The sequence below is a fragment of the Seriola dumerili genome, unplaced genomic scaffold, assembly GCF_002260705.1.
Source record: "Seriola dumerili isolate Sdu_G_001 unplaced genomic scaffold, Sdu_1.0 BDQW01000012.1, whole genome shotgun sequence".
NCBI classification, from domain to species: domain Eukaryota; kingdom Metazoa; phylum Chordata; class Actinopteri; order Carangiformes; family Carangidae; genus Seriola; species Seriola dumerili.
In genome coordinates this window covers 7,499-29,276 of record NW_019174267.1, presented here as the reverse complement: position 1 = coordinate 29,276, position 21,778 = coordinate 7,499, and the positions used below count along the sequence as shown (strand labels likewise).

At 41.3% G+C, this 21,778-nt stretch overlaps 1 protein-coding gene across 1 annotated transcript in view; it reads right to left on the bottom strand.

Annotated features, from left to right (window-relative positions):
- LOC111225357 (serine/threonine-protein kinase BRSK2) overlaps nucleotides 1–10,221 on the bottom strand; it is a 132,108-nt gene extending 121,887 nt beyond the window's left edge. The window contains exon 1 of the mRNA XM_022750175.1: nucleotides 10,008–10,221. Coding sequence (XP_022605896.1) covers nucleotides 10,008–10,101 — 94 coding nt within the window. The 5' untranslated portion in view covers nucleotides 10,102–10,221. The remainder of the gene's footprint in view (nucleotides 1–10,007) is intronic.
- Nucleotides 10,222–21,778: the final 11,557 nt, after the last annotated feature.

The window sequence follows — 21,778 nt, the reverse complement described above, 5'->3', positions numbered from 1 at the left end:
GCCCCATGGCAACGCTGCTGCCCAGCGGGGTCCCCAAACCTCATTCCCACCCCCTCCACCCCCCCGGCTGGTCCACAAGGACGTCATCGAAATTACATCACACACTCTCAATAGACTGCGCTGAATCCAATCAGAGCCGTCACGGCAGGTGGCAGCGAGGCCCCACACGTGCACACAAACATATCGAACTCATTGGCGCATATGTCTGCTCCGTGTTCACCGCTAACAACAAAACAATCACCTGCACTCATGTGACAATTTAACAAATTATCAAGCTGTGCATACACACTGCAGGAGTTGATTAAAGCTCTACCTACCACATCATCTACCTACAGTAACATAACACACATAACTGACTGGGGGTAAACTCAGGACACGAGGCTGTGCACCAGAGGTAACAGAGGAGAGGGAGGGAGGAGACAAGAGAGCTCACTCTTCCATCTAAACTGAGAGATGGACAGATGAAACAAATGGAGAGAAGGAGGTGAAGACTGGTACACTACAAACATACAGACCAACAAAACATCTGCTGAAGGACTAAAACCCTGGAACTGTCTGACTTGCTGTTTACAGCGGCCTTGGTAGTTTACGTAACCTCTCTTTATCAAAACAGCTTCATGCACTTGGAAGAACTCAGTGTGAAAAACTTCACATGTAAAGTGGTAATACAGACGTTTCAGCCAGGCTGTGCAAATAAAGTCTTTTCTTACTTTCATTACAAAGGAGCAGGACATAACTTGCAGCCTTTTCAGAATTTCTTCTGTATTTTTGATCTTTTTAACTTCTGCCGTGTTTGTTTTACATTTATTCTTTAGTTTGCTGCATGTTTATGACAGTGGATGGTTGGATGAGGTCATTTCAGCTGCAGCTGGATACAAAAATATTGAGTTAATGTGTAACTTCAGTATCTGAACTGATATTGGAACTTCAGCAATCCAACATATTTTTCCCCAACATCCAAGCTCGCTTCAGTGGCTGTCAGTGTAAGAACTGCGTTCAAACATCAAAATTCAGTTTATAATCAGACCGCAGAGCAGAAGAGCTGTGGCCCACATTTCCAATTTGTTCAACAAATACATGAATGAATTATCAGGCCAGCTGAGGTCCCTCGTAACATCAAACTCACAGATAAAGGTAAATAACTGGGACAGGAAAGAGTCTTTACGCTCATATAGATCAAATCAACAAAAAGAAACATCATAATTCTTCCTCAAACACACATTATCTCATGAAAACCAATAACTTTAACTTATCTATACTGGACTGTTAGTGTCCGGTAGTGTTTATATTTTGGAGCCTTTATTAGAACGTAAAACAGTCAGAAAGAGATGGGGAATGATGTGCAACAAGGTTCCTTGACTTGACCCAAACCAAGGATGTTGCACAAGTTAAAAAGTAATGTCATTACTCTCCTTATTGCTGACAGTGGAAGTAATCAGTTCGTCATTTGTGCTTTAAAACAGCTCCAACGCTAGAACTTGAATGCTCAACAGCTAGCTTAGCCCCAGCGACTGAGTGCAGCACCGCAGAAGTCCTGTGGATTATTCCTGAACGTTGGTTTACTGCTGTCAGCTAAAAGCTACAACATGTAAATAAGACAACTTTATAGCTACTGGGAGTTGCGTTCTGGTGTTTTGTTAGAGGTTACCCATCTCTCCACACCTCCAGCCCCTGAACCAAGCTGACATGTCCCAAGCGATCTGTCCAGAGGCTGGCCATAAAAATGACAGCAGACAAACTGACCCATAAATTTAGCCGCAGCTAACACTGCTTACACTCCTTGTTACTGGGAAAAGAAACCACATTACTGTAACACGTAACACCACGAGGATTGGACTGTAATCCAGGCTCACACTGAGCTAACCGTAAACTGTGCAGATGTATTTTACAGGTTAATAGCGGTACAAACAGATATGTAATATGAGACGACTCTGGATCACCGACAAAGAAGAGTCGACATCCATGAGACTTCCACAATAATCACAGCGTCAGGACATAAGTAATGTGAAGCAGTAACACACCCCCACACACTGAGATGCATTTTGGCGCTCGTGTCTTCAGCCACCTGAATATTTCAGCAGCAGCAGCGCAGGGAGACTCGTTAATGACTGACAGCCACGGGCAAGATGACAGCAATCTAAACTAACTCAACACTGTGTGTCTGCGAGCAGCTCAAGGCGCCCCGGGAACACGCGAGCACTGCATCCCTGTTTGTGTGCGTGTGTGTGTGTGTGTGTGTGAGTGTGTGTGTGTGTGAGTGTGTGTGTGTGTGTGTGTGTGTGTGTGTGTGTGTGTGTGTGTGTGTGTGTGTGTGTGTGAGCCAGAGGCGAGCATGGCTCCAGCTAATTGAATCACACCAACAGCATCTCTCCATCGAGCCACACACACGACAAACAGACTTTGTTCTTCCTGTTCCCACGCTATCAAAGATTTTTTTGTGTGATATGAAAATTGTTTTTACTTTCTTTTCTTGCATCATTAATTTGCTCAGCACTTCTAAGAACAGCGTTTATTATGGTCTGCTTTTATCCTGGCAACGGCTGCTCTTGTGCTCTTGATGAATCTCTCTCCCTGCACTGTAACATGGAGACAAACATGAATGTCGGAAGCAGAAATAGAGGAAATGTGTGTGTCAGAGCGGGTCACGGGTTTGACACTGACAGGGTCTGAGGGCAGAGGAAGTCGTATCGCAGTAAAGTTTGTTGAGCTCCTTGATTTTGGGCCATTTAAGTAAAATTTGACTCGACTACAAGATTCTTCCACAAACTACGACAAATTGACGCTTCTGTCAAAGCTTTGTTTACAACTTCTCAGTTTCTGTCTCTTCCCACGTCTTCACTTCTTTCTCCAGAAAATCGTAGCATCTGTTTAAACAGGGGGTGGGGTGGTGTAATACTGAATGTGTCCTGTGAGGAGAAGCTGAGGATAATCTCGCAGACAGAGAAGCATTAGACAAGCTCGGAGAAGATGAAAATCGTGCCGCCTCTCAGTAACGACGCACTGAAGCAGCAGGGATTCAGAGATAGGCTTGAGCTTTAGCCTGACAACCGTGGGGGTGTGGGTTGGTGTAAGTGAGCAATGTAAAGGAAAACATAAGAGTGATAGAGAGATACAGAGCGAGAGAGAGAGAGAGAGAGAGAGAGAGAGAGGAGAGAGAGAGAGAGAGAGAGAGAGAGAGAGAGAGAGAGAGAGAGATGGGGGTAGTTTCTCAGTCATTGTTTAATGGCTCAGGCGTACACCCTCCCGACCGTGCCGTCCCCCCTCTCTTCCAGGGCTGAGCAGAGGGGCCACGCAGATCTGGAGCAAGCATACCTCCAACCAGCCACAGAAGAGAGCATTCCTCCGGTTGCTGTGGTAACCGAGCCCTCAGCTGGTAGGCCGAGCGAGAGCGAGAGAACAATCCAAAAGGGATGTACTGTATAGCAAAAGGGGGAGACAGGAAAAGGGGGAGGAGGAGGTGGAGGAGGGTGTTTGACACTACCCATAATTTTGATTACCCCCCCCCCCGTGTCTGCAGAGAAACCCTCCCCACAGACTTCTGTCTACCAGCAGTCGTCCTCCCCCTCCTCCCCCAGCTCTGGAGCGCGCTCACTGCAACTACTCTGTTTTCAAATGTTGCCTGAGAAGACGCACAGCCGGGCATGATGGGAAACACCTCCGAGAGGAAGGAGAAGAATGTTACAAAATAATGGAAAGTTCCACAGGAATTAAATAAACTATTCTATTGGGTTATTTAATGTACGTTTGTCAGCTACACAACAGGAAAAAAACAAAAAATAAAAAGTTAAAACGAAAGCAACTGCACAATTACTGCTATAGAGACATTAAATCAGCAGGAAACCAGGGATTTTATTTCCAAAAAAAAACTGCAATTATGTTTTTCTTCATTTACCCAGGAAAGAATTTTCTCTTCTGTTTCAGCTGCAAATTTTGACTAATGTGCAGAATTGTTTTTTACTCAATTTCAGCTTCATTTTCGATGTTTTATGTGATTTAGTCATACTGAATTAAATCATATTAGAAATGTGTTTCTCATACTTGTTTTTCTTCTGTATGCAGATGTGGTGTCATAAATATTATGTGCATTGTTTTGCATTTAATGCAGCATAATGAAGCAAACCCAGGAAGTCCAATAAAACACAGTGAAGGCACACACACACACACACACACACACACACAGGCTGTATATAGATATATATGCATACATACGCAGCAAGAGTGATGGGAGTGTTACCACCTGCAACCTGCTGATAATGAAGCTGTATTTCAGCCACCTAAAGGAAGCCATCTGTGCTGGGGCTCTCCCTGCTGCCTACACTACCCCCACTGAACACACACACACACACACACACACACACACACACACACACACACACACACACACACACACACACACACACACACACACACACACACAACCCACACACGGCTGCACTACTCTACTGGGGCCGAGGGACTACAGTCTTTAGGATGTTTCACGTCAATAATATGACACTTTCATTATAACACAACGGGGACACACACACACATTTCCATTACAGGTTGTAGACAATTTAAAATGAAATCCTGAGCAGCAAAGTTACGATTTTATATTTTACTTAATGTAGCTGATGTTATCGGGCTAATGTTTCACGCTACTGAAAAGAAAGCAGCTATACTCATCTGTTTCCCCATCATCCACATTCACACACACACACACACACACACACACACACACACACACACACACACACAATATGTCAGAGAACGTTGACAAGTCCATTCTTCAACTGTAAAATGTCCCGCTCTGAACATATTCCTTTGAAAATGCTTCATCATGTATGTGTTTATGTAAAAAATGAATATGGACCCACAGGTTGTTATCGGGAAAATATCAATATCTGTATTGGCTCCAACAAAAAAAGATCCAGTATCCAGTACGGTAAAGCTAGCTAGCGGCCTCCTACTGCTCAACACAATAGCTGTGTCCCGCATCCTTCGGAGGACCCGGTCTACGAAGGTCTGGCCCTTCGTAGCCGTTATAGACCGCGAAAAGCGTTATGTTGCAAAGCGTGGCTCCTGTCGCCTAGCAACCTTTACAACTAACTTTTTTTTCACAAAACTTGAGATTTTAAGGCCCTTGGTTTTAACAGTCGTACTGTTAGCAGTTGAACTGAGCTGAAACACAATACTGACATTGAAAAGTTTAATCCTCAGGCTCTCTGTTGGTGTTGTTTGCTTTCATTAGCGGCTCGCAATGAATCTTGGGATAGGTTGGACCGCGAAGGATCCACCCGTCGGATCCTTCGTCAACCAGGAAAAGAAGGACGCATTTTAAGGAGCCCTCGAAATGGGACAGTCTAATCGCGCCGCTGTGACGCAATTGGTCTTCAAATGCAGCCTCCAAGGGATTACGGCCTCTGAATTGGGACACTGCTAATGTATGCTAAAGTGTTAGCAAGCATCTACAGTAAGGTTAACTTACAATCAAAATCCATTGCAAATGACTTCTTTCAATTCTTTAATTAGCAAATTCAAGCAATTGTTATCAGATATCTGTTAATCTGTTATGGGTTATAATATCTTGGTCATCAACAGATTGTTTAAACTCTCACGTGATGTTATTATATATTATGGGTTGGCTCTAAACCACAGCCAAAGACAAGCGACATGGTTCTCACATCTACACACTTCAACTGCTTGGTCACCAACAATGTGTGAAGTGCTGGTCAAAGAAACAGAAGTGAGAACAGAGAGAGGACGAGAGCAGGAAGAGATTGGCGGCTGCAGTTGTGCGGTGATGAAGAGAGCGGCCATTGTCACAGGAGGAGGAATGAAACCATGACAACCATCCACTCTGTTGGCCAACACTTAGAAAATGAGCGCTGTATGGAGCCTGGGAAACCAGTGTCAAAAAAAAAAAAAGGTTACCTCAACCCCCCTCCCAACACACATGAAAACAGACTGACTAATTGTTCAGAGTCAGCACAGCCTCTCGCCATTCAGCCGCGACCACCACACACACCATGAGGGCATTGTTCCAACTGCACGCTCATAACAACTTAGAGCTTCAAACTCTCCTCTGTGGTCACACAAGCAAACAGACGTACAGCAGCAACCACTTCACATCGCTTCTCTCTCAAGACACGACTAATTGTTTCATATTTTTTCTTTGTGTTGGCACATTTCGTACTTCATTTACTGCACCGAGCCCCTGATTGATGTATTCAATGGTCATACAACAGGAAAACACTCTCAGTCTTATAACAGAAGCTCAAAACTCACAATTAATTTCATTATTTCTTACATCACTTGATTAATTGTTTAGTCAAAATGTCTAAAAATAGTTAAAAATGTAAAAATGTAAAGAGGAAAGCAGAAAATCTTAATCAAAAAGCAGACTATTGCCACTTTTGCTTGATTAACGATTAAATAACGATTAGAATTGTTGTTGACTGACAATCATTTTGGCACTAAAGATAACTGTACTTGCAGATAATATTTTCCAGGCTTTATCTATTTACCTTTATCTCGCCACTCGGCAGCCATCTTTGGCGTCACATACTTTTCTATTCAGGATCTTTAAGTGGTTTGTCTCTGATAACGTCACTGGCTTTATCAGCAAACATACACTTTTCCCGTCCTGCCCACAACCTGTCCATTAAAAACGTATGTATTAAAAGTTGATTTATAATCTATCCCAGTTGTACACTGTTTTTTATTGAGACAAACGATTTGTGTTAATCAATATTTAACATTTAAGTACATTGGATTCTTTTCAATGAAAAAGAAAAAAATATGTTTATGTTCCCCAGAAATACTTAAAGGGTATTGTTTTAGTTTTGGTACTGACACTAAATTATTAATGATAATAATAGTAATAATAACTGCTAATAAGAGACATTGTAAGTTGTTTTTTTTTCTAATGATGGTTGATAATAATAAACACATTTTAAAAAGTGACAGAACTATCCTTTAATAAGTGAACAGAGAAGGTCACTGAATATTTTTTTAATTCAAACACAGTCACTGAAACATAATCCAAGCAAAGAGAATATACAGTAAATCAATGACTGTGATTTATTAGTTGGAAATTTACTTAGAAACAATTTGCCGTTACGTTGTGCTCCTTTGTGTACTAATATAAACTGTATCAGCAATCCCCTGTCATTCCCACACACACACACACACACACACACACACACAGAGTAACAAAGAGCGTGGGCTTGCCCTACACTTGTGGAGGTGGTTTAATGATATACGGACATCCCTGTCTGCCAGCTCAGCACCGCAGCCTTCGATTCATACTAACAGCCTCCAACAAGCAGACTATCACTCTTCTTCAGCCTGCACTACAGCCGCCTGCCCACACACACACACACACACACACACACACACACATCTCTACATGTATATGCACTTAACCACATTCACAAAGTGCACAAACACTCGTCGCAGCGTCGGAGAACACGAGCATTAGAGTCTGTGGGACATTTAAACTTGAGGTTTGTTTCAGGCTTGTGGAGTCACAGTCAGAGACGACGCTGCAGGAGCGTCAGACGTGTGTCCAAATATAACTGCACTTCATTCAGAGTGGGAAAAACCTCAGACAAACAAAGCAAAAACTATGGAAGTTAATGAGTATTAATGTAGAGTTACCATGAACATTACTGGTTAATGTGGTGATCATTTTTTACATGAACTGATTAACTAAAAGTATCGAGCTGACAATTAAATTGTAATGCGAGATAAATGATAACAGTTCTACTGATTGATTTTCTGCCAATCAGCTAAGAGACTGAATCATCAATAGTTGCTGCGTATCCTGATAATTGAATTGCATTTTAATTAAACTTCATAATTAAGTGATTTCTTCATGATTTATCATTATTTCTAATTCATTTTCAGAGTTTCTAAAGGTAGTTTTTAGAAAGATAGATATATAGTTTATTTATCCCCTAGGGGAAGTTCACACTTCCAGTAGCTCGTTTGTAATAATAATAATAATAATAGTTCGTAATGAATAATAAACAATAATAGTTAAATTAGTCCAGTTCATTTAATGTCAGTTGAAGAAAGCGTGTAGATGTAAAACAACTTACAACAACTTGTACACCTGTCTCAATCACAGTTTGCACGCCTAGTCATTTTACTGGCAAAGTTAGAAACCTGTAACATATACTGTATGTTGAATTAATCAGTGATTAAAATGAACCTGGTTCCAGACCTCTACATCACCACCGACATTTCCAGTTTGCTCATGTTTCACATAGCGCAGGTGCTACTTAGTTCATAGGACAGAAAGTTGTCCTAGGAGCAGAGCGGGAGGAGAGTGTGAACCTTTAGTCCTCCACAGATTCAGATACTTTCATTAATCTCGTTAAAGAAGAAAACAAATTGTCTGTGTGTCTTTTTGCGAGTTAAATGCACACTTCTGCAGCTTTACTCCATCTGCTAAGTAGAAGTATTGTGTGATTAATACAGCAGCAACAGAGCCAGCAACAATCCAACTCCAGCAGCCAGCTAATTGGTTGGTTATGAATTATTCACCCACCGAGGGAGCAGAGCGGCGAACGGCTCCTACCTGCTGGAACCGGACGAAGACACCTTGATCATTTTTGGCCGCATGTGATCACAGATGGTGGGGGTGTCTGAAAGTGTGGGGGGGTGGGGGGGCCTGGCCTGAGCCGTCCAGACGGTGTAGCACGAAGCTGCGCTGACTACAGAAACAAATCACTGTGACGTTCACGCAGGAGATGAACGCTGCTCATCAGTGAGCTGAGAGGAGGATCTGTCATTCAGCCGACCGTCACTGATGTTAATGGATCACCACAAACTGCAGCCTCCAGGATGACCACGAGGACAAATCAACACGTCTCTCACATTAGGAACATTAGGAGGATTTATTGCATTGACTGCATTAGTTTTACCTAAGTGTTCCTAATAAACTGACAGCTGATATCACTTTGATAAGAAAAGTTTGTGGTTTATTGTTATTTTCTTGAAGGATTTTTATTGGTTTAACTAACTCAGATCAGATATTGAACTTGAATTTCTTTTTAACCTGCAGACCAGTTTAATAACCATCGCCCACACAGCTTGACTTGGTTTTCCAATGATCACTAGGGGAGTTTCCAGTATTTTGTCAACTGTATTTATGTCAGGTGTCGTCTAAAGAATTGAAAACCTCTCATAAAAGGTATTAAAAAATCAATCAAACACCACAATCCACTGCCTCCAAGTTTGAAACAGAAACAGCCCCAACAAAACCTGAACAGATTTTTTACCAGCATGACTCATGAAACACTTGACCATGAAGCTGGGGATGACACTTTTACACAAGTAGCCAGTGACAAAACATCCACAAATAAACTGATAACAGGCTACAGTAGGCTTACATCATCAGCACCATGAAATATCAGCCCGCCTGCCATCTTATAACCCTCTGAGAGCGGGTCCAGACACAGACCCAGCAGCGGGCTGCATCACCAAACAAATATGCAGAAATGTGTGATGTTGCAGCCGCAGTGTGTGTGTGTGTGTCAAGCCATGAGTTCAATGTGGTGTGTGTGTGTGTGTGTGTGTGTGTGTGTGTGTGTGTGTGTGTGTGTAGGGACCGGACAGTGCAGCATCACCATCTCTTCTGCAGAGAGCGGGCCCATGTGACAGATGGATGCTATAACGGAATTAGAGACAAGAAAAATCACAAGGGCCCATTATCACCGAGCCCTCTCTGCCTGACAACAAGGATTAAAGGCGCACTACCACCACCACCACCACCATCATCATCATCGTCATCGTCATCTCCCCCTGTATTCAGCAAAGCCGCATCCACCAGAAACATCCGCAATTATCAGGCATTTCCCTCCGCTTCCCCTCTCCCGCATCGGCACATTCAGAACACGCAGCGCCGACGCAAGAAATTGCAAACCCGTCATGATGTGAGCGAGCCAGGCGCGGCGATGCTGAGGAGAGTCCCGACAGCATCATCCGCATCTGGGAGGTTTCAGAGGGGGGCTTTCACTAACCTGTCTGTCCTTTGCCCAGCGTCTTCTCCAAGCGGTACGGTCCCACATAGTTGGCGTAATGCCCGCTGTTGGCGTCCTTGCCCGACGATGACATTTTGTGGCGTGAACGGACTCAGCAGGGAGTAATTTTTCTCACGGGTGTCCGAGTGGGACGCGTCTCTCTGGGGGCGAAAAGCGCAGTTCCGCGGGGCAGTGGAGTTCGCCTCGGTCGGCGTTCCCGTGTTCTCTGAATGCTGGTCGCTGCAATATTCGTCTCTCTCCCCCCAACCCCTACCTTGTGTGCGTGATTGCGTGTGTACGTGTGCGCGCGCGTATGTCTCCGCGTCCCGTAGCTCGCGGTCCTCCGCCGGTCTTGTCCTCGGTGCGGCTCAGATTGCGGTTTTGAATCTGGGTGTCATGGTGTTGGTGCCGGAGGAGCGGTGCGCTGCAGCCCCGTTGGGTGTGATCTGATGATGGGACAGCATCTACTGCCGCTGCCTGCCGCTCCAGCAGCCTGCGTCAGCGCACAGTTGATGTGAACGGACACTTCCGGTCCTCCCTTTCAAAATACAGGCCGGTCACCTCGCTGACGGGACTGCTGCAACGCTTGTTTGGTGATTGTCAAAGGTGGAAATGAAGAATCCATCACTGATCTTTGATTAATTGTAGTCGTTTGATAATATATTTATTAACAATTAACAACCTATTTTTCCTACAAAGTAGAACCAAATCCCCAGTTAATTTCCTAATTAATCAATTAATAGTTTGGCCTACAAAATATTAAAACATTATATGATGGGGGGGAAACATCAAAACCATCAGAATTTACAAATTTCAAAGTCCTCAAATGTGAGAACCTTGAAAATGTTTCACTTAAACGATGAATCAAAATCAAAATATATAAATTACATATCACAATAGCTGCTGATTTTTTAAATCAATTTATGACAACAAATAAATTGTTAATTGTTTTGTTTTGATTCTTAATTATCTAACTAGATTTTATAATGTTTCAAGCTGATTTTATTCAGAAATTACAGTATTTTTTTCTAGATCTTGGCAAAGAGTCTTTACAAAATTTTATTTCTACATTTCACCAATGCACAGTTGTGCACTAAATGTCCTAATGTTTGTTTGAATATCCCATTAAAACATTCAAAGTTTCAGTCCTCAGGACATAAAACAGAAAAGGTTTTAGTTGCAAATTATCGCAGCTATAATAATCAATATTTTAGCCATATCTGATTTCATTATAGATTTAAAAATTGAAATGAAAAAAAGAACTGTATCATTCTGTTATTAGTACAATACAAAGCTACTTGTTATCATCATAATTTTAATGATTATCAGTGAAGGCTGGTGCTTTGATTTGCAGTTTAAAACCATTCATGGACTAACTTTTTCTGTTGGCAAAAAAAATATCGTTTTAATTTGAAGGCCAAGTCGTCTAACTTCCGTTGCCGTGTCGTCTTGACGCAGCTGCTTTAATTAGGGAACACGCATGCGCACAGGATCGCATGCAGGGGCTGGTGATTGAATTCGGGTGGAGGTGACAGGGGGAGATGAGAGGCTGCCACTCTTCAAAACTTCTCTTTTTTTAAAGTCTATAAATAAACCAGAGCAAAATAAAACACGTTAGAGGCCGCAGAGACCTAGAAATTTCCCAGAATGCACCGAGAAGACTTTGCACTGTGTCTGCTGTCTCATTAATAAAGCAAAATAAAAATCTTAAAAAAGGATAAATGTCTATTTTTTGAGGCAGATTTGTGATTGTTTGAGTGATTTGTAAATGTCTTCTTTAATCCGTTTAGCCAGACTCTCGCTTGTTAATTAAGGATGAAGAATAATTTATGTCACTGTGTGTGTGTGTGTGTGTGTGTGTGTGTGTGTGTGTGTGTGTGTGTGTGTGTGTGTAAACACGTTACACACTTGGACACTTTCACTTGATTAAGCCAGCGGTTGGTGACAACGAACATCTATCTGTCTCATCACTCCTTCACAACAAAAGCCTTTTGACCCAGCACACTCAGTGGCAGATGGGCACCCCACCTCTTCCCCTACCTCCTCCCCACTCCCTCCCCCTCCTTCTGCCTCCTTTTTCCTTATCTACCCCCTCCCTACCCCCCTTTCAAATGTGAGTCCCTAACAAAGACAGGGGGGGCCTTCATTTTACCACGTTAGACCTGGTTGCCATGGGACAGCTTTCTCCCAAATTACTTCCTGCTAATTAATGTAAAGCCACCACCCTCCATCAGCGACACAGGAGGAGGTGATGACCCCCGTCCACAGATCAATCATAAATTTTCTCTTAGATCCACACCACCATGCGTGCTCCTCCAGCCTGATCTCTGCCGTCCGATCCCCCGGTGGCTGTCACACTGTTTGGCAGCTGCAGATGGCACCGCGGCTGTAAAGCTGCACCGTCCTAATCACCTCGATGTGGAATAATCTGCTATAATCACCCCTGCCTCTGAAGACAGGGCGCAACACTCATGTCTGTGTCAAAATGTCCCTTTCTACCACAACAGCTGAGTGTTTCATGGTGGTTGAGTCGTGAGGATAAGTCACATTACGGAGCGCTCTAACATGATCTGCCTATCAAAAGTCTTCTTTTGCACTGACACCCCTAAATTATTCATATTCTCTGCATCATATGAATTCTACACTTGGACGGTAATAATCTATAATCTATGACACAAACTTCATCAATATCCATTCTCACATTTTGACTTGTAATCACAATCATTTTCATTGACATCGCAGCCATTACCACACAAACAACCATTATATCATTTCTAACTCGAGTCATGAAGCTAATGACTTTAATAGGGATGCCCAGATTGATCGGCCGCAGATCGTTATTGGCCGATTTTCATTAAAAATACATGATCGGTAGATGTGAATTAATGCTTCTAGTCACTGATCACCTGCGGTTAATACTCTGGTGTCTGCGGCTGTCAGAAGCACCAGAGAGCCCACCAATACAAAACAACATGTCGTCCGTGTGGAACTTCTACAAAGTGTGTGAGACTGATATAACATACAACATCTGCAATGCATGACAAAAATGATCAGTATCGGCTGTAGATCGGCTTTAGTCTTGCAGGTTTTTGGGCGTAAACAAAAGTGTTAGGCAAATTGACATTGAGTTAATGGTCAGTGTCTGACAATTGATTGAGCGAATGACTGAGACAAATGTCATGGCAGTCCGTCCAATAGCTGTTGAGACATTTCAGTCGGACCAAAGTCACGTCACCTGTACCTTTGTCTGTTGACATGATAGATCAAAAAAAGATTTTAAAAATGGCACCATAAATAAGTGCAGCAGATCGACTCTTCACAACGGATTTACTGCAATTTGATCCAACAGCAGCCAATCACGTAGCACAAACAGAAGGTGGGTTTGGCAGTGCAGAGCAGCAGACAGTAAGTTACTTTCAAAATGAAATTTGTCTGGTTAATGTGGTTTCTGTTGCCTGGTTTCAGCCACAGGTCATTTGTGAGGTAAACGAAGCACCACATCAGTCTACGGTTGGGAATGGAAGATGTGTTTTCGTAGTTCAACAAGGTCAACAGAGAGATGAGCCAGTATTGGATGAAGTGGCTTGCAGTCAGTAGCAGCTGTTATTTCGATGTGTTGAATGGACTTCCTGTATTTTCTGCTGCTCATCGTTTAATTAGTCTTTACTGTCACAGGTGAGCACAACAAACTATAACCTAGTTCCATCTTATTCCTCATCATCTTGTTGTCTTGTATTCTACGTAAATGTCCAACTTTACAGCAGAAATAAACATGTTTACTGCCTGGTACAAAAAAAAGAGTTTTTTTCTCTATAGCTAATTTTCAAGAGTCAGACACTGCCAAGATGGCGACTGTGGAGCAGCTCACTCTGAGCTTCAAAACCTGTAGGTTACATCCATCTTTATTTACAGTCTATGGCACAGACTCAAGAATGGAATCTATCTTCTCATCTAAGGCTACGTCCACACGATCTCCGTCCAAGCGACTGTTTTAACTCCGTATTAGAAACGATCTCCCTCCATACTAACACACCTAAAAACACAGATCACGTGACCATTCACGAACACTGGGCATGTGCGAGTCACAGATAATACTATGAACAAAGGACAGCAAAGACAGTTGTAGCATTCCTCGAGTTTTCAGGTAAAATGAGGCCCACAGCGTTTCCAAAAGTCTCTGTTTTAGGAGTAAACGTTGCAAAAGACATGCTTTTAAAAACTAAAATATTAGTGTGGATGTGGCCTTGCTCAGCAAGAAAAGCAAATACATGAACTTCTCTTTTAACCTCCGATATCATGCTGCTGTTGGGGGCATCGGATCAGAAAATTTTGGTCATTTTAAAAAGGTAATGACGAACATATTTTGCACTTTGCAGTGGGGAAATGTCGTAGCAGTTGTATTTACTTCACCTTCACCAAGTGAATCCTCACGTCACCGCAGTTCCATTTAAATGAATGATGACGACTTCGAGCTGAATTTCTGGCTGCAGTTGCTGCTGGAATCCTCAAACGCTGTCTTCCTCCTCCTCCTCCTCCTCCTCCTCCCCACTGACATAATGAGCTGTGTCTGAGGAAGCCATTAGCACCAGAGACAAATAGATTACATCAGCACAAGATGTACACACTTAGGGCACACACACACAAAGCTATTGCCAGAATTAGCCTTCTATCAGACAGCGCTGTGGATCTGCCTCATAATTTTGCAATTCTCCCGAGGCTATTGTGAATGTTGTAGGTGTGTGTTCGTGTGTGCTTAAAACTGGTGACGCACATTTCCATAGCATTGCATGAAGAGGGAGATATAAACATTGTAGGAACGGGCCACAGAGTGCACCCTTCACTTTTCAGGACGTTTCTGGAAAAAGAAAGCTTAGCCTGCAGTCTATTTCTGCATTAGTCAGCTCTATTGTGGCTGTCTTGCCAGCAGAGCAGGATAATACAGACACACACACACTCTCTCGCACACACACACACACACGTACAGTTCGCACACATATTTCAAGCCAAAGAAGCCAAGGGAGAGAAGATTTCTTCTGACAGCAGACTGATAAAAGAGCGAATCACTGAGATGAGACGAGGACAGAAGATTTGTCCCAAACTTCACAAGGAAAAGTTCAGCGGTGGGTTTTAAAGAAATGTCCTTTAAATGCGTCTTTGTCAGAAACATCACAGTGGTGCTGGTGGAGTCTCGAAACAGCACATTAATCAGGGAAATGCACAGAGACTGCTCAGTTGATTTGAATATATTTCCCATCAGTGGAAAAATGGAATCGGACTCTTTTGTTTTTGCGTGAGCTCTACATGTGCAGAGGTGTTTCTAATTAATGCTCAGTGGCTCGTTTCCAACAAATCACATCTTGTTTGAAATGGTATTTTCAATCATTTCATTTCACTACGGATTCATAAACATATAAAAGGCATTCAGAGTACAGCTGTATACACTACAAGCATATATACATTCACAGATTCACCAAATTTACCACATTTACTGTCAATTTTAACCAGATGTTTTCTAATACAAATTTGTTTTGAGAAATATCTCTGTGATTTTCTTGAGCTTCCTTGTTCTGCCTTGACTCAAAAAACTAATTTCTCCAAAAATGAGAAAGTAAAACTTCCCTGGAAAAATTAGAAGCGAGAATTATATTTTTTATTGATCTTTTTACCTGTTATCACCTGACCAAAGTCGTACGAAACAGAAATCCTGACCTCCCACTGTCTCATTCTGTATGGATCTAAGTTGCTGTTGTTTGGCTGCACAGTTGGTGTATGATAAACCCAGGAAGAACAACTGATATGAATTGAAAGCAAGGTCTCTTGTTCTAATCACTTCTTGCTAGTCCGCAGCTTAACAATAGCTCTTCCAGAGGCAAATTGTTAGTAATTAAGTGGGGGATGCAGTGAGATGCGTGTAGTTCAGTGGTAATTACAAAACTGTTAATTTAGAGTGTTGCTCTGTAAGACCATTTAGATTAGAGCACTTGCAATTAAATTGGCAAAAGACTATAATTACTAACACCACTCACAATGTGCAGCCTCACATTCTATCTAGTTTTCCTATTTATCTGTCGTAGCCAGTTTGTGCTGTTTCTCATTACACTCAGATCTCAGAGATACAGTTTATATTCATGGACTCATGGAGAGAAAGACTCAACTATTGTTTCATTGGGGACACTTAACTCTTTCTGGAGTGGAGTTTTTCCCCCAGGTAAGATGGACACTGGTCTTTTTCAGTTTGGGGACAAATATTCAAAGCCATTCAGACCTCTGGTCCAGTACTGGTGGATACCTCCTTTTTAAGAATACTCTAAATCCAAAGCAGAGTATGTATTTTAAAGGTTCTCTGAACGAGATTTTAAACAATGCATAAACATAAACATACAGTGCAGTATGCGGCATTCAGGTGACAGTGACCTTCTAGAATTTCCACCGCTGATGAAAAAACTCTTTTTCAGCTGAAAAGGCTCCAACAAGGAAAGCGATGAGGCCAGAGCACAGGTGGACTCGCCATGGGCGACTACTGGCTCCAACACCGATCAGTCAGTGGACCATCAGAACATCCATAAAGTTTTTAAGCTCTGTCAGTCACTTGTGCACAACATGTACATGAACATTAATACTGTAACTTTGAGCACCACCTTCATCCCGAAGGAGTAAAAACTAAAGAAATTCTGAGTTTCACTTGACAGAAAGTAATCTGACCAGGTTTGTTTGTTTTAAAACACCAGCTGCAAATACATCGTCTACACATGAACTGACGTGATGTTTAACAAATTGCTTTTAGAGTTAAAGAGAACCAGAACAATAAATTTGCAGAAAAATGTTTGTGCATTTAGTTTTTGCTTGAGGTCAAATTACAGTGATCAGCTAAATCTGATCAGGACAAACTGATGTAAAGTTCAATTCATTCATGCACATATGGTATTTACTGTAAGATGCTGCCATCCAGTGGTTCTACAGCAAAACAGCATTCATGTCAAGTTGTGTGTGTGTGTGTGTGTGTGTGTGTGTGTGTGTGTGTAATGAAAACAGACATGAATGTGCATGTTTGTGTGCTGATGATAAACAACTGTGAGCTGATTTTTCTTTTGCTTTCACTTCAATCACAGCAACAAAGTCAAGCACACACACACACACACACACACACACACACACACACACACACACACACACACACACACACACACACACACACACAGAATTCATAGTATGGTCTACTATTTCTCATCATTTGGAAAATATATATATTAAAATCTCATTTTTACCTCACATTAAGAAAATCTACATTTTGCATAGCTTTTTTTTTAATGTTAGAATTGTAGTTGAAAAAAAAGAAAAACTATGTCATGGTGATTCTGAAAACCTGGCAGACAAACAAGGAAATGTTTTAATGGAATGTTGGTATGTCATTTCCAGATAATGTCTTTTATCTGAGATTCATTCTTTTTGTGCATCATCAGCAGAACAGAACAAAAACGCAAACATACACACATAGACACAGTCCAAAAGAGAAGCAGGCACATTTCGGAGAGGACCTGTTGCATCGGCCAGAGATTAGCAAGATTTCTTTGTCTTTTAGTATAATGTGTTGTCCAAACACTAGAGAAAACAAGGAAATGTTTTAATGGAATGTTGGTATGTCATTTCCAGATAATGTCTTTTATCTGAGAGTTATTCTTTGTGTGCATCATTAGTAGAGCAGAAAACAAAATGTTTCTTTTTCACACATACAAAAACACAAACACAAGTACACACACCCTCACTGACATGATTCATTATGTAATAAACCCCAACCCTTACCCTTCCCTAACTCTAATTCTGTAAATCAAGTCTTTACTTTCAGTCTTTTGTTGAATTCCTCCGCCACTCAGACTAGTTCCAGGTTACATACCTGTTTATCCAGAGTCATAGAAAATTAAATGTGAAATTTTGTCATAATTGATTTGTGTCTTGTGTAATGGCTGAAGTGTTTTGTGGGGTCACAATGCCCTTGACCCTTGACCACCAAAGTGTAATCAGTTCATCCTTGAGTCCAAGCTGACATTTGTGCAAAATTTGAAGGGATTCCCTTGAGGAGTTCTGGAGATAATGCGTTCACAAGGCCAAAACTGTGTTCTGTGAGGTCATCACGCCCCTGAACTTTGACCTTTGACCCCCAAAACCTAATCACGTCATCCTCGAGTCCAAGTGAATGTTTGTGCCAAATCTGAAGAAGTTCTGTCAAGGCGTTACTGAGATATCGTGTCCATGAGAATGGGACAGACGAACAACCCAAAAACAATATGTCTCCAGCTCTGACTGTCGTGGACACGGAGGTATAAAAAGTGGGTTTGAACAAAGTTTGGCTACATCTCTGTAAACAAAGGACTGTGACTTCAGCTTTGTCTGGTTTACATTATGAAATAAATTCAGCCCATTAACAATGGCACTATGAATCTCTCTCATAAGTATCACCATCTTCCTCCCTGGTCTTGTCTTAAGTGTGTTGTTCTTCTACGAACTTCTCTATTATCTCAATCTGATATTAATTATACTTCTAAACATGTCTATGTCTTCAGTTACATGACGTATTATCTTAGGGTATTGTAGGAAAAGTAACTTGTTGCACTGTTTTGTAATGGTCACATAAAACCAAGACAAACATGCTCTGCACAAAGAACACAAATGCACAAAGCCCATACTATACAAAAGCATTATCAGTGTGTTGACAGTGACACACACATCTATCTGACCGATGAGGGTTCCTAACAGCTTTAAGGAATGAACAGGTGAAGAAAAAAATTGTTTTCTGAGAGATAGACTGTCGACAAGAGGCTGGCAGTGATCCACATGGGGTGTTTACACCTTGCTTGACAACATTGTTGCTGGTGACAGAATCTGATGTACTGCAGGTTTCACTCTTTACCTCTGAAGAATGGTAATGGGTAATTTAAATACCTCCACAAGATCATTTAAACTGATTTTAAGTTTGCAAATATGTATATTGTTGGCCTACAGAGTTAATTCCACAGCAGCTTCAGACCAACACAAAACAGATAAAAATAAAATGAGGAAAAACAACTTCACCCAAAAAACTGCAAATTCATAAAATATAAGCAAATTAAGATACACATTAATTTCAGTTTCATTATCATAATTTTTTTACAATAATAGCTATGGACAAACAATGATTTCTGCATTTCCTTTATTTTCTCTTGCCGTGTCATAAACATACTGAACCATGGATTTTATGTTTCATTACATACCTATGGTATTTTCATTATTTGCAGGTCATTTTTAATAATACATAAATAACAAGTGGAAAATAAATTAAGACACCAAAAGGAAACTCAATGTCTATAATCAAAACTGTCCGGCTGGAAGATTAATTAAGATTTTTGGGGTTGCACTCAGCCAGACTGGTTTACTGATAACACATCAGGTTGGCATATTTGTACAAATTCAGAGGGGAAAGAAAAGTCATAGAAACCTGTTGTTCCGGTTTATTAAATGCTTTTGATTTGCACTGTGTGGAGTATAAATACCACAGCTGACACAGACAGCCCCAGTCTCCTGCAACATGATGTCCGGTAAGTTTTACTGAATCTTTATACGCTGGAACCATTTTTCGGTTTTATCTATGTATTTTCAGTAGGACTGCTGAGGTTTAAGGATGCTGACCTGTTGACAGTCTTTTCTATTTCCTTTTTGACATAATAGACACGGACATTGTTTTAAAATAAATCGATATACTTAAAAAAGTCCAGATACCACCCAGGCCTAGTTAAGAAGTACCACTTTTTTTCATTGGTGCTATAACAGATATTTAATTTTGTCTCCAGGATTGTGAAGAGGAGCGCAGAGGAACATCAGACCTCATGAATAATGGCCACAGAAGGGACCTCAGGTACACAGCCTTACAGATTTACTGTTAAATTCAAAATGTACTTAAAATGTAATCGGGACTTAAAGGGTCAGTTCATCCAAACTACAAAATAAAAATAATCATGTCATCACATGCACACAGAGCACACACAGACACAGGAGAAAACAGAGCTACTAGCCATCCATGTGAACTGGATAAAATGGATCTATTGCATCTTATCTCCTGTTAGTGTCAGAGCCTCCGTGTGAGATGCTTTGATCGGTGATTGTGTGCTTTTGAAACTTATTTTGGGGCTACAGCATACTCTTTCATCCCCAAGTAGTGTAGCCGTGGTGTTTCTGGTTTAACAGCACCAGCTGCCATTTACTGAAGGTTTATTTTTATTTTCGTTTCTCTCCTTCAGGCCTTATAAACCTTCTCTCCAAACTTGGACTGGAGAAATTTTATCCCAACAAACTCACTCAAATAATTTGCATTCAGTGTCTGAAAAGGTGAAATACACAAATTTAATCATGGTCCCACTGATCTGTACAGAGCCTTAACACAGGTTCAGGTATGGATGGTAATTACAAGGTCTGTTTAAAAAGACAATATACCGGGGCTAATATTTCACATCTGTTTTGTTGTATTGTTTTCCTCAATTTTGAGGGCACAACTGTTGACCCTATTATTGGCTAGGCAGTTCATATAGTGCGTGCAAATACAAACTCTGTGGCAAAAAACACACCACAGAGATCTCACTGTGGACAACTTTCACTGGAACAACAGTCTAATGTCATTCTAATAGTCCCCACAGTTTATTTAAACCAATACTTGGAAGTAAATAAAAAATATACATTTTTATATTCTTTTATTTTTAATCCACTTGTCATAAATTATGTTGCTCGAGGTGATTTCATCCTTTGCGGGGTGTCACCTAAAACTAACAAAATTTGCTGAATTTTATTATATGATATACTTGACAATTCATAAATTTTCACCTAAACACCAAAAACACATGGCACACTGAAGAGGACCTTGAGGTCTTGTTCCATTTACTGAAGTTTTATTTTCTTTTCCTTTCTCTCCTTTAGGCCTTTTAAACTTTCTCTCCAAACTTGGACTGGAGAAATTCTATCCCAACAAACTCACTCTTCAGTCTCTCTTAGAGATCAACAAAAACAGCATATCTGATGAAACTGTTCGATCAGTGGATGAAATACCATGGTGCTTTCTCAGAAAACTACTTAAAGTCAATGCTGAATGCAGGAACTGTACACAATTATCAAACAAAGACGGTGATGATGGTGATGTTGATGAGGAGGAGGAAAACAATGTTTGGCTTTGACAAGTACACTGCAGATGACTCTGAAGAAGAAAATAAGGTTAACCCTCTCACCTCATTAGTTGCACTTTCCTTTGTGCTGACAGCTTCTTGCAACAGGAAATGGCCCTCAAGATGTCAATGTGCCAGTTTCCTGTCCCACTGCTGATGCCCGATGGTAATAAGAATCAGTGGACTCTGATGCTGTGGGCTCTGAGAACCATCGTTAAAGAGTGGCGTTCACATGATTTATCTGAATCAGAAGGTTTTGTTGAAGAAAACATTGTCCAAGCAAATATACCTTTATATTCCTTTGTAAGACTGAAGAAGTGCAGTTTATCCAAGTCCCAGGTCTTAAATCAGGTTCTCAGCCGTGGCCAACAGAATCACAGTATCTTTATACAAAGAGAAATGGAAGGAGGAGCAATTAAAAGAAAAATAGCCAATGGATTGGTGGAGGTTTGCTGGTACCTTCCTTGTGGCAGAGGAAATCTTGATATTTTTCCAGCACCAATTGCCTTTGCCAATCTGAGAGGAGACATAAATGAGTCAATCACACAATTCAACTTTCTTTTTCAAGTGTCGACTGCTACATTTGTGTTT